Source organism: Pseudomyrmex gracilis, unplaced genomic scaffold, assembly GCF_002006095.1.
Source record: "Pseudomyrmex gracilis isolate BER0280 unplaced genomic scaffold, ASM200609v1 scaffold_33, whole genome shotgun sequence".
Classification (NCBI taxonomy): Eukaryota; Metazoa; Arthropoda; class Insecta; order Hymenoptera; family Formicidae; genus Pseudomyrmex; species Pseudomyrmex gracilis.
The window spans coordinates 1-12,808 of NW_018020617.1; the positions used below are offsets into that span (position 1 = coordinate 1).

The 12,808-nt window shown below is 31.9% G+C and overlaps 3 protein-coding genes across 7 annotated transcripts in view; 2 read left to right on the forward strand and 1 right to left on the reverse strand.

Annotated features, from left to right (window-relative positions):
* Window positions 1-2,170: 2,170 nt before the first annotated feature.
* Window positions 2,171-5,500, forward strand: LOC109852686 (cell cycle checkpoint control protein RAD9A). 2 transcript variants are annotated; one of them, XM_020424084.1, is made up of 7 exons: window positions 2,171-2,334; window positions 2,694-2,896; window positions 2,972-3,136; window positions 3,391-3,547; window positions 3,653-3,824; window positions 4,116-4,663; window positions 4,742-5,500. In XM_020424084.1, the coding sequence occupies exons 1-7, from the start codon at window positions 2,301-2,303 to the stop codon at window positions 5,014-5,016; spliced, it is 1,554 nt and encodes a 517-aa protein (XP_020279673.1). In that variant the 5' UTR covers window positions 2,171-2,300; the 3' UTR covers window positions 5,017-5,500. The 2 variants fall into 2 exon arrangements, with proteins under 2 accessions (XP_020279673.1, XP_020279672.1); XM_020424083.1 differs by having other exon boundaries at window positions 4,116-5,500.
* A 125-nt stretch (window positions 5,501-5,625) lies between these two features.
* Window positions 5,626-8,311, forward strand: LOC109852699 (endonuclease G, mitochondrial). 3 transcript variants are annotated; one of them, XM_020424112.1, is made up of 6 exons: window positions 5,626-5,754; window positions 5,831-6,135; window positions 6,298-6,488; window positions 6,713-6,949; window positions 7,114-7,294; window positions 7,665-8,311. In XM_020424112.1, the coding sequence occupies exons 2-6, from the start codon at window positions 5,887-5,889 to the stop codon at window positions 7,767-7,769; spliced, it is 963 nt and encodes a 320-aa protein (XP_020279701.1). In that variant the 5' UTR covers window positions 5,626-5,754; window positions 5,831-5,886; the 3' UTR covers window positions 7,770-8,311. The 3 variants fall into 3 exon arrangements, with proteins under 3 accessions (XP_020279701.1, XP_020279702.1, XP_020279700.1); XM_020424113.1 differs by having other exon boundaries at window positions 5,934-6,135; XM_020424111.1 differs by having other exon boundaries at window positions 5,626-6,135.
* A 3,132-nt stretch (window positions 8,312-11,443) lies between these two features.
* LOC109852682 (protein crumbs) overlaps window positions 11,444-12,808 on the reverse strand; it is a 30,100-nt gene continuing 28,735 nt past the window's right edge. For both annotated transcript variants that reach the window (XM_020424075.1, XM_020424074.1), the window contains one exon: window positions 11,444-12,710. In XM_020424075.1, coding sequence (XP_020279664.1) covers window positions 12,483-12,710 — 228 coding nt within the window. In that variant the 3' untranslated portion in view covers window positions 11,444-12,482. The remainder of the gene's footprint in view (window positions 12,711-12,808) is intronic.

Below are 12,808 nucleotides of genomic sequence, written 5' to 3' on the forward strand. Positions count from 1 at the left end.
AGTTATTATTTCTGACATTTCTCATATGTGTATTATATATATATGGTTTATAAGACGTATATACTATCTGTCATCGCGGTGACAGGTTGTGTTCACTGACAACACGTTAAATAAAAATAACAATAGCGTGCGCGTAGCGCGCGCCTGTGTTGTGCTAGTTATAACAAAAATATGTAAAAGATTGGTTATTGTTAGAAATAAATCGATATATTGCTTTATATATTAAACTATTCTAGAAAATAAAGAAAATTAAGAAATATGAAAAGTTAATAGTTTATACAGGGTGTTTCAGAANTATGGGATCAAACTTCTAGGGGTTATTCAGTGCAACAGTAGAAAACATTTGAGTATAGGGACCCATGTCCGGAAAAGTGTCACTACCGCACTACGGCCCTAAGACGCGTTAAAATTTAGAAAGACGATGAATTGCCTAAATAGGATTAAATCGGTGTATTCAGGTTGGAGGAAGACATTTTGAACAATTGTTGTGATGATATCATGTACAAAAGGTAAACATTAAATGCATTAAATCCTATTTAGGCAATTCATCGTCTTTCTAAATTTTAACGCGTCTTAGGGCCGTAGTGCGGTAGTGACACTTTTCCGGACATGGGTCCCTATACTCAAATGTTTTCTACTGTTGCACTGAATAACCCCTAGAAGTTTGATCCCATAGTTCTGAAACACCCTGTATAAGCGAAATATTTAATCAGAATACGCGATGTATATTAGCAATAACGAGAGATTGTATATTAATTAATAAAAAAAAAAAAGAAAATGAGACTTTAGATTTGCGCATAATTTTGTAATAATTTATGATAATACAGTATATGAAAAAAAAAAAACTGAACTGCACAAAATTCGAAAACTCATCTCTGATTTGCAGCTACCGCAAGTTCATCCGAGATGATTTGATTAGTCGACGCAAGTTACGCGAGTTACGCATCATGTAAAAACATTTTCTTATGGTTGATAGAAATTAATATTTCTGAACGTGTTCGAGAACACGCGTTTGGGAATTCGACTCTCGAACGCCGCGATATGCGCATGTCACCTACATATACAAAATAATTTCGTGAATAAAAATACTATCTTTGATTTGGCTCTATTTTGTGCTATGTGCGCTTTGCCGCGCGCGCGTCGACTCGATATTTCAATTATCGAAGTACCGTAGCTTTTGATAATTGATACTGACTCGACTTGGGTCCGATTGTTCCATCTTCAGGCAAAGACTGGCCGGCATAGATGCCAGATTCTGAACACTTGGTAGCATGCGGGCATGGAGGGGATGCGCACACAACCTCAGATCCTACACGATCTGAGGTTGTGCGCATCCCCTCCATGCTACCGCTGCTACCGCATGCTACCAAGTAGGGATGGGCGATGTATAAAAAAAAAATCGATGCTAAATTAATCGACGTTTGAATATATCGATGCTGATTAATCGATTATTTACAAAAACTATCGATGAATCGGTTAGTTTTTTAAAAACGCTTTTTTGATAAGGCGTATCTCGATATAAAAAAAAAAAAGCGGATTGGAACAGTAAAGCTTACTATAATAAAAACAATAATAAATAAAAAATACAGATAAAAAATAAATGGCTATTGGACATTCGACAAATAAGAGTTTTACTTTTCCGAAAAGGAACTCATTAGATAGTGCTCATTTCGTTCAATGTGCAATGGCCACACATTATTCTTTATTCTTTATTTTTTATTTTCTTATAGTTTTTAATTTAACGTTTCTAACAAAAAATAAATTAGATGAAAAGTATCAGAATAAACGAAATCAGCGGGACTAAATTAAAATGAAATCATTTTATTGTTNATCTTTTATTTAGTTTTTTTGTTCTGTTCCTATTTTTTTCTGCATCAAAATCTTTAATTGTAGAAATAGTTTAAAGGTCAATGATGTTATAAAGAAATAATGCAAATTAATAATATAATTTTTATTTCTTTATCTCTTTTTCTTTGATAAAAAATTTAATTAAATAAACACCGATATCTGACATAAAAAATCGATGCATCGATGTAATGATAAGGAAAACATCGAACCAATTAATCGATTACTAAAAAGAAAACTATCGTTCATTTCGATTAATCGTAAAATATCGCCCATCCCTACTACCAAGTGTTCAGAATCTGGCATCTCTGCTGGCCGGTGCCTAAACAGTTCAGGGGCACGGAGCCATAAGTGCAAAGAAGAAGTTCCATCTTCAGATAAAGTATCGGTAGACTATTATCAAGAGGAATTTCTTGTTTTTGGAATATCAATTGCTTTTGAAAACAAAAATTGACATGAAATGCGTTGTACCTGGAGGAAACGTCAAGAGTAGGTTCATTATTTCTTTTAATTTAGGTTATATACTGTGGAGTGTTTGTTTATATCAAAAATATATTTTAACTATGCTGGAGATTGTTGTTATTTAAGCTCATCGTATACTTTATGTTTACTTTTTTCCATTTTTTGTTGTGTTAATATATTAATATACTTTGTTAATATATTCATATATTTTACGATAATATATGAATATTACTCCGTACACATTTTATGTTTTACATTATTACCGTAATTATTTATTACAATTTAAGAATTTGGAATATTTGATATGCATTAGAATAAAGAAAAAGAGATCTTAAGATTAATTAACTTTTATTTTACAAACTGTTACCATACTCTGTATATGACAGTTTTAGCAAAGGCAGTACACATGTTGGCAAAGATTGGGGATGAAATATATGTAAATCCACAACAGGAAGCTATTTCCTTTCGGACAGTCAATATGGCAAAATCAGCATATTCCGATTTTACATTCTATAAAAATTTCTTTTCTTATTACACTCTTGGAGATCTTGCAGAAGAAGAGGCACAAAAGTGTAAAATTTCCATGAGGGTAATAATGTCTCTTTATTATCTCTAATAAGATATTATTTAAACATTCACCAATTATATTCTGTAATTCTTATAGAGTGCCATGACTGTTTTTAAATTTGCAAATGCATTAGATAAACAAGTGGAAACTTGTCATATCTGTTTAGAAGTAGACGCCTGCAACCTAGTGTTTATCTTGAAATACAAAAATGGTATTAACAAGTCTCACTTGTCACCTATCTTGGATTGTGAAAAGTTGCAAGTACACAAAAAAATTTTTTCCTTATACTTAATTGTTAATTGACTTGTCAAACACTTTTGATAGAAAGTCTAGTTAATTTTTTAAGTAAATTTAAATCTGTTCAAATGGAATTAAGATATTTTTTTAAATAGTTCAGAAATTTTGACAAATTAAATTTTTTAATCATGATCAAAAAAGCTTTGCTTAGGATTTTATTTATTTTATCTAAATATCAATTATTTTATATATATAATAAATTTATGCACATACAATAGGCATCATATTCCAAGGCTGAAATGCACAATGAATTAGCATCGCAAGCTCGAGTGTTGGTTGATGCTTTGCAAAATTTCCCACAAAGTCTGATTGAAATAACACTTGAGATAACACCCAATAAGGTCTTGCTCAGAAATTATGTGGATGACTCATCAGGTAAATAAGAAACTGTGAATACTGTTTATAAACAAAATGTGAACCATTATAATGTGTGCATATAATGTTGAGATATAAATTTAGTAATTTATAAATTTTATTCAGTCATGGTAAATACCACACGAACCCAACTGGCTCTCAGCGTCGGAGAATTTGATCGCTGTATAGTAGGTAACGAGACAACCATCACATTTTGTCTGAAGGAAGTTAGAGCTTTTCTTACGTTTAGTGAGAGCGCAGGTGTTCCGATTACTGTGAATTTTGAAACAACAGGAAAGTATGTATATGCGAAAATCTGAATTTCTTTATTTATTTCCTTTACTTATTTTACATAAATACTGAGTGTATATTTGAGTGTATTTTTTTTGTACATGTGAATTTATACATAGTATATAAAACAAACAAGTTCTTTTGCGTATATATACGCATAAAACGCGCGCGCGCGTGTGTGTGTGTATGTGTGTGTGTGTGTGTGTGTGTGTGTGTGTGTGTATTAATATATAAATATATATTGTAATATTTTTAAATTTTAATAAACAAATATGTTTTTATGGATTGTCTTTTTCAGACCAATGTTACTTGCACTGAGAGCTCCGAGTTTTGAGGCTAACTTATTGTTATCAACTCTGAGCTTAGACAGCGACAGCCAGTCGGAGTCATCGGTCGCCACCAGACAGATACAACCGGTTCGAAGAAAAAATACTTCCTCAAGAAGCATTTCCAGGCGTGGCAGAAAAGCATCTAATCAAGTAAAACGATCTATTGTTCCTACTAAGTCTCCCAATAATACATTTCGGAATAAATCACCGGAAGAAGAAAATCGGATGGTCAAAACGTTGAATCAAACCAGGAACAGTTCAGCAAACATCATTTTCGCGAAAACGAATAAATCTACCGATGACGGGCAAGAAAGAAATCATAGAAGTTACATAGAACAAAATCAAAATAAAATAGAACAGAATCGTTTACTCACCGTCATTCCTGCCAGCACATCTTCGATTACTTCTAAAAATCAGATGGACAAGACGTTGAGCCAAATCAACACAAACAATTCAACGAACATTGTGTTTGGGAAAACACATAATTTTATGGATCGTGTACAAGAAAGAAATCTAAGTAACGTAGAACAGAACCATTTGTTCACCGTCACAAACAGTCCTGCCAGCACATCTTCAACCACTTCTAAAATTTCAGAAAAACACCGAAAACTGGTGAAGTCGGTGTTTTCCACTATTACAAAGCGAAAATCGACGTGCGATGAGAATTACAGTACAGAAGAGGATCCAATTACGGAAGAATATTCCAACTTGGACGAGAGTGTATCGCGTTCACTATCTTCGTCATCGAAGCAAGTGGCTAAGAAAGCTAAAGTAGTGTTTCAGAAATGCTTTCAGACCACTTTTGATCCTCGAATGTTACCTGGTCACGATGTTGTTTTAGTGGGAGACTCTGACGAAAATAGTGATTAAAATTATTGTTTTACCAGCAAGATACACGAGGAAGAGGATACTTCCATAAAAACAAACTTTCATATGTAAATAAGAGACATTGAGTTTTTTTTGTTTGGACAATTAAAAATGACTTAGTTCTATACGATATTAAACCTTCTGACATAATAATGTGTTTCAGATTATTTAAATAGTTGCTTTTAAATAATTAACATCCTTGATAAAATTTTAAAGTTTTATAATTTAAATTTTATCTTTCTCCTGAATACTCGTAGTTTTATGCAATTAAGTTTGCTAAAGCGCTTTTAATGCCAAATGTACACTAAATAGTTTATTGTATGGAAATCACATAGACACAAATATGAGTACATTGTACATAATTATAATGTCACAGTGCATTGACACAATGTGTCAATGCCTGTACTACAGTGCAAACGTTAAGACAATTTAATTAGATCTTGGATTGTAAATAAAATTGTTTTGTTTATACAATAGCTTACACTAAAAAAAAATAAAATCTTTAATAAGATCTATAATAAAACGCGTGAGTTTTTGATTATATTCGTAACACTTCGCGCATTAAAATGTCACAATAATAACACGTGGCTTACATTCCCCACCATTTCTGTCCATTTCTCACGTAAGAAGAGAGAATTCTAGACAAGAGGAACACCTAACCTTTAAGAAAACTCACGACTCGGAGCTTTGAACAGTAGATCTGTTAAAAGTTGCATTAAATAGTTTCATGAAAGCCTAAAGGTAACTTAAATACTCACAAAAGCTATATACTTTGTTCTAATAAATGCGACTAAATAATCAAAGTCAACAAACTCAGATAGGAAAGTTGAAGTAACACAGTTGGATGTAACATAAAACGCGAAAGAGGGAAATATGAATATTTCGAGGCGAGTAATATTTAATTTAACTACGTTAACCAGCGCAAGTTTAGGAGGCTGGTATCTGGGCAGATATTTTGAACAAAAGCAACGTTTGAATGAAGAAGACAATGGAACAACGCAAATCCAAAAAATGCCAGGTTTACCCTTGTTCGGCACGGTTTCGGCAGCCACCCCCTTTACACCTGTTGAAAAAAACTTTGAAATGGGCTTGAAAGTATCTATTGCCACGAGGGTGTCGGAGGTAGGAAAAAGTTTGGTGTCAAAAAAAATGAACAACTAACCTATATAATAAAGTTGGTCTTTGAAATTCATCAAATGCGTTTTAAAAATGTTGTTAACTTAATTTAGAAGTATCTAACTGATTGTTGTGTAACTGAGTGTCGATAAATATTATTGACGACAGATTATGAAGTATGGCTTTCCCGGGCTGGATCACGTCAGATCGTATGAGGATTTTGTTCTGTCTTACGACAGAAGAAACAGAGTTGCTCACTGGGTGTTTGAACACTTAACGAAAGAGAGACTGAAATACAGTGAGGTGGATCGCTCCAAGTGCGAGTTCAAGCCTGATGAGAGTATACATCCTTTCTTCAGGTAAAATAAAAAAAAAAACAATTTCTAGAAACAAAAAGATCAAATTATTTTAAAACTATATAAACTAGATATAAACTATATAGAAAATTTGCTATAACTCACTTTAGTAATGTAAGAAAGAAACGTAACGTAGAAATTACTCGTAGAGTAATTTCTAAGAATGTGTTTGCTACTTTTAAAGTAATTCAGTATTTGAAACTCTTAAATTTACTAATGCCAATCAGATCGGAAAATACAGATTATAAGGGAAGTGGCTACGACCGAGGTCACCTGGCAGCAGCTGGAAATCATAAAATAGAACAGAAACATATGGAACAAACCTTTTTCCTCTCAAACATGGCACCACAAGTTGGTGTAGGTTTTAACAGAGATTCCTGGAACAGATTGGAGAAATATGTTCGGAAATTAACAAATATCTACAAAGATGTTTATGTATGCACCGGACCATTGTATCTTCCAAAGTATGTATTTGTTTTTTTGCAATTTCCAATCTCTTCAAAAATTTGATCTTATTACAGAATTAAAATAATTACGTTATCATAAATAAATTTTTTTATTAATGTTTTTATTAACTTTTTAAATAATATTAAATAACATCTCTTGTTTATGTGTTGGAAATTTAAAGGAAGGAAGCAAATGGAAAAAAATATGTACGTTACGAAGTAATAGGCGCTAATCATGTGGCAGTGCCCACACATTTTTATAAAGTGATAGTCGGTGAAACTAGCGATGGCAAATTAGAAATGGAAGCTTTTGTGATGCCAAACGCGCCGATCGATGATAACACGCCACTTACCAATTTTCAGGTACTCTTATAATGCATTTTGAAAAAAAGCTATAGTCTGTAACGTAAGAGAAATATAGTCTGTAAAAAAGCAATTTTTGCTTAGAAAATTTTATGTGCATCTATTTAAAAATATACGTGTACATATGAACTTATTTAAATATTTTATGTTAACCTTTAACTTTGTAATAAACAAATTATAGTTTGCATATTAGATATCATATAGTATATAATCATAATTGAAATATTTTTAAATTAAATATAACAGCAAAACGTGTAAGTTAAATGATAAATTTGGTCTATATTAAATATAATAAAAATGTATTTATAAGTTTGCATTATATATATATGTATATATATACACTACATTAAAATATAATTAATTTTAATAGGTTCCACCGGAAAGCATTGAACGTGCTGCCGGACTTTTATTTTTTGACAGAATATCACGAGATAAGCTAAGTAAAATCAACGGCAAAACTACAGGCTGGTTTTAACGATTGCTCAATTTTTAATCTTTTTCCTTCAAATAGAGGCGCAACTTTTTTTAATTAATTTAAATTGTAGAAAAATTTTTAATATTTGACATATTATTCAAGAGTTCAATGAGAGAAAAGAATCGAAAGAGAAGAGAGCGAACGAAAACTCGTTTGTTTCGCGCATATCCTCTACCAGAAAGTTCACTCATCTTACAGCCATTGGCTGCCAGCAGGTGTCTCGCGTCCAACACTATCCACACTTTGCTTAATCTTGATTTTCTTTGCACAGACCGATTCTTTTCTCTCATTGAACTCAGTGTAGTCGATCAAGTTTGACTTTATTGTATATAATGTTTGAAGTAGTTATGTTTTATTATACAGATATATAAATATTTGTTCAATTATATATATGCGTTGTTTTATTAATTTTATACATTTTTAATTATTCTTTGGAACATCACTACGTCTATTTACATAACATGCTGTGTTGTGAATCCTTTTATGTCTTGTCTCATAATTGAATGGTCACATATATTGAATAAAACGCTCATATGAATTTATACACATGTTTCTTTGAATAATACATAGTTCATACGTGTTGGTATAGTTTGCAAAAAAGACAAAAAATAGATACAGGTAATCTGATTTTTTATTTTTGTCTAATAATGTATATTCGATCTTCTTGAGTTGCCAACTGTCGAAATAAGATTAGTTTTTTTGTACACGTGTACTCGTGAACTTAAAATGACATGTATTAAAGCACGTGTAACGTGAAATAAGGATCTGTACTTATATAACGCACTGATCAACAGAAATAATAGTAGTTATCAGAGCCTAACACTAAAAGGGAAGTTTGAAATACTTGTCAAACATTGTAAACTTCTGGCTAGCTTTTCTATTTTTTAATTTTCAAGGAAGCTTTTATAAAACCTACAGGCTTGTCAGAAATAACAGAACGAACATTTTGAGCAATTACTGTAAACTTTGTTCTATATTTAATGTTTTAATAATTTTGTATATTTTGACAACACATTTGCGCTTTTGAAAAATAGTTTAATATAAGAGTTATTAAGCTCAATAAGTACTGTCGACAGAGTAATTCAAAATGTGACTCATTTCCATTTAAAAAAAAGAAAAAAGTTAAATTTAATTTTTGTTAACGTGAAACAAAATATTAAACATCATTCAAGGTCACTGTGGTATGTTCCTCTTGATGTTCTACAATTTTCATAACGGATGTCTTCCTCTATCTCTGACCGTTTTCGAGAAATGTGCTAATCATTTTATCATACTCACCTTGTGTGTATACGCATTTATATGAGTGCGTAGTGATATACATTAAATTAGTGTTCGAAAAATGTGGAATTTTCCCATCACCTCAGAAAGTAAATATTTTCGTAAAAAGTTAGATACAAAAAAAGTTTTATGAAAGGGACACCTTTTAGTGACCTTGGCTTTAATTTTGGAGTCAAACTTAGAGATCATTTAAAGTCAAATCGATTTTTAAAAATAAAATTTGTTTTTATTGTTCATTGCATATTATAGCCATTTTTTTCAGGTTTTTTCAAAGCACTATAATTTTATTCTTTAATTTAATCCTTATTGAACTTTTTGTGGTAAGACGTATAGCAAATGAAGGTAAGAAAACTCATCATCTATTATGTTCTTCCAGTAGTATCATCCACTTTCATTGACAAATCATCTTCCGATCGTGCCTTCATGGGTTATACATCTTATCACAAAAAGATTCGATAACGGTTTACTTAAAGAATAAAATTTATAATGCTTTGAAAAGGCCTGAAGAAGGGTTATACAAATATGCAATAAAAAATAAGAGGTGTTTTTCATAGAAAAAAATCGATTTGACCTTTGTACAAAAAAGTGGAGTATAATCACGAACAGTATTTACAATCATTGTCACTGGTCCTTATTAACTCCTCGCGATAATTAAAATCGATGGGTTCTACCTCAGCCGCGTTCACAAATGACCGGACGTTTACAAAGACAAGTTTGGATGCTACCTCACCGTACGGTCTGCCTTGGCTTCTCATCAGGCTAAGTCCTTTTAGTCAGTTCAGAGAGTCGTCTGCTCGCCTTCGGATGTAGATAGCAAGAGAGTGAAGACGCTGAGACGGATATCTGAGCGATCCTCAGATTTTCTGATATGATTTTTAGGAGAAAAATTCGGAACCGATTCTCTAATTGACAACGTAATCAACACTAGATGTCTGATGAGACAATTTCAGCTATAAATACTCAAATCTTCGGTGTACTATTATTTTCATTGACGTCGTGATAGTAGGTAATTTCAACAAAGCAGCAATTCAAATTCTTTGACAGATTTTTCGACGACGTTTAGCATCGCTGTCTCGGAGATAACAACAAATTTTTCATTTTTACCCGATATTTTGGGAGAAATTGCACAATTTGCGAATGAAAAATTGCTTTCGCCATTCTTTATTCCAAATTCAATCAAATCTAGCCACGTACTTTCTATGACATTTGTACAGCGCCACGCAAAATATTTCACGAATGTGACACAAGAGGCAACAGAAAAGTCATCAGATATCTTTTTTGCCTGAGATTTTGAAACGTTTGGTCTCAACTTGTCGACACAGTACTCGTTCACCGATCAGGATCAATTATAGGTTCGAATTTAAAACTGACGACTGGTGTAATAATGCGTACATACGGTATTCTCTGCTTATTTCATATACTGAAAATTCAGTCTTGAACAAATGCTTTATATGTATAAGTAAAGATTCAGATGCTTATACAAAGATGTGTGTGAGATGAGACTTTTACAAGAGTAAAATATTCTATAACGCAAGACCGTGCGCGCGCGCACGGCGTCTCACCGCTACTTTGGTCACAATAAGAATAGTTACGTACCTATTAATATACGCGTTAAATATCTAACAATTATATATATAAAATCCTAAACATGATAAAGTTAATATTCTTCTGTCTCTCGGCTTACAAGCTAATCTATATACAAAAATTAACACATGCGCAAGATGATGAGCGCGAGCTCTTCGCGATCTTCCGCAAGATTTTGCTCATGGTTTGATAATACAACGTCTATATATCGGTTTTTCTTCGTGGAAAGATTGAAAAACACATCTCGCTGCTCGACGATTTAATACTAAAACCTAATTATGTATTATTCTCGAGTAGATAAGCGAATTAAAATAAATTCCTATTAGTTCTGAATAATCAAAACGGAAAGATGCTACTAAAATTTCTACAAATTTCCTTTAATTCGCTCATCGTTTTGTGTTTTTTTTTTTTTTTTTTTGCAAGCATAAGAACATTATGCATTATTCTCGTAGAGAGTGAAATAGAGACGAAGAAGAAAGAGAGATCTCACCGCATTGAGAGTCGCATATTAGAACATTTAAAGATTTTTGTTCTTCTCTTTTTCTCTTATCGGATATTGCATACGCGTTGTGGCTTATAAATAATATCTCCGTTAAGTTAATTTTATGTATATATAATACTTTCATATATATATATATATATATAAATGTAAAAATATGTATATATATATGTATATATTTATGTGTGTACATACATGTATATACGTACATAATATACACATACATATACATATCCATATATACATACATATATATATATACACACACACACATATATATATGTATATGTATATAATAAAAGTATTACATAGTTTTATATACATGTATATAAAGGAAAAAAGTATATCCTATATATAATAGGCAGAAAGAGACAGACAGAGAAACATAGACAGATTAGGCACTAAGATGGACGGGATTGTTTAGCTCGTATTTTGCTTCCCTCGAGTATTGCTTAAACGCCTTAAGGACACTTTTAAAAGCTTTAAGTACACTTCCTCTATTACGATTTCAATTTTTATTCGCGTTACGAAGTGTCCCAGAGAGAGAAGCGCGAGTCACTCCTAAATCGTCGATATCGTCATCATTCAGGAAGCCTTTAAGATTCTTGTATTTTTCATCGTCAGGTTTTGAATATTAAAAAATATCATATATATTATTTGGTCCCTCATATTCAATTAAAAAAGATCAAGACTCCTAAACACTTTCCAAACATAAATGATTGTTTCGAATGTATACTTCTGCGTGCAATGTATAATATCGTTCTCTGGGACATTTGTCATTCAGGAAATAAACAAAATATCAGATTCACTTTGTCTCAACGTGATATCGCGAGTTACCGGAGGTCGTTAAAACATAAACTAATCGATAAGTTTTGTTTTTTACGATAAATATGTTGTTAAAGCATATCGCTTGTTTTTTTTTTTTTATATTAGCATAATAATGAACAATTTTCCCCTCTTCACGATTATTTTGTAAGAGAAACCGACAAATTACTAAAATTACTAAAAGATCTTTACGGGATTTGTCGCATCAATTCTAAAACGAGTTATAAATATTTTAATACGTTTTAAAATAAATTTCTTCTAATTCATCTAGTTTTTTGTAACGATAAAACACCGAAGACTAGAAGACACAATATAACAAAATTGTTTTACTTCGTCCACTAATTTTTTTTTTTTTTTTTTGTTATCGAGACTATTTCGGTTTATAAAATTTCTAATGACGAATTGGTTTTTTTTTGGGGGGACTAGGCTACGTCTTTGCATATAAGATTTGCGCTTTTGAATAGCATCGCACATATAACGAGATTTATACGTATTATCTAATTACATTAACACCTATTGCCGATCAATTAGATCAATCTCTCTTCCGGCGGAGGTTTAAGCACGTTATCCATTTCTACTCGCGGATTGCTGAACTCCTGAGCGCTTGGACTATACGTGCCGCGTGTTGCACGCTTCTTTCTTGCCATCATGAAGAGTGCCACGAGGAAGCCAATCACAATAAGAAGAAAACACCCTACGATTGGTCCTACAATTAGCGCCACATCGAGAGCTTGACTGCCTAACTGAAGATCCGGCTGAAAAATATTTATTACAACTTATTTTTATAATATTTTATATATATATATATATATATATATTATATTATTTTTATAATATTATACACATTCTTTAT

Excerpts from the sequence above, each read along its gene's own strand:
- LOC109852686 (XM_020424083.1), top strand. The coding sequence starts at position 2,301 with ATGAAATGCGTTGTACCTGGAGGAAACGTCAAGA. Across the intron at positions 3,548-3,652 it reads TTATGTGGATGACTCATCAG|TCATGGTAAATACCACACGA; the intron begins GTAAATAAGAAA and ends AATTTTATTCAG. Across the intron at positions 3,825-4,115 it reads AATTTTGAAACAACAGGAAA|ACCAATGTTACTTGCACTGA; the intron begins GTATGTATATGC and ends TGTCTTTTTCAG.
- LOC109852699 (XM_020424111.1), top strand. The coding sequence starts at position 5,887 with ATGAATATTTCGAGGCGAGTAATATTTAATTTAACTACGTTAACCAGC. Across the intron at positions 6,950-7,113 it reads GGACCATTGTATCTTCCAAA|GAAGGAAGCAAATGGAAAAA; the intron begins GTATGTATTTGT and ends GGAAATTTAAAG. Across the intron at positions 7,295-7,664 it reads CGCCACTTACCAATTTTCAG|GTTCCACCGGAAAGCATTGA; the intron begins GTACTCTTATAA and ends TAATTTTAATAG.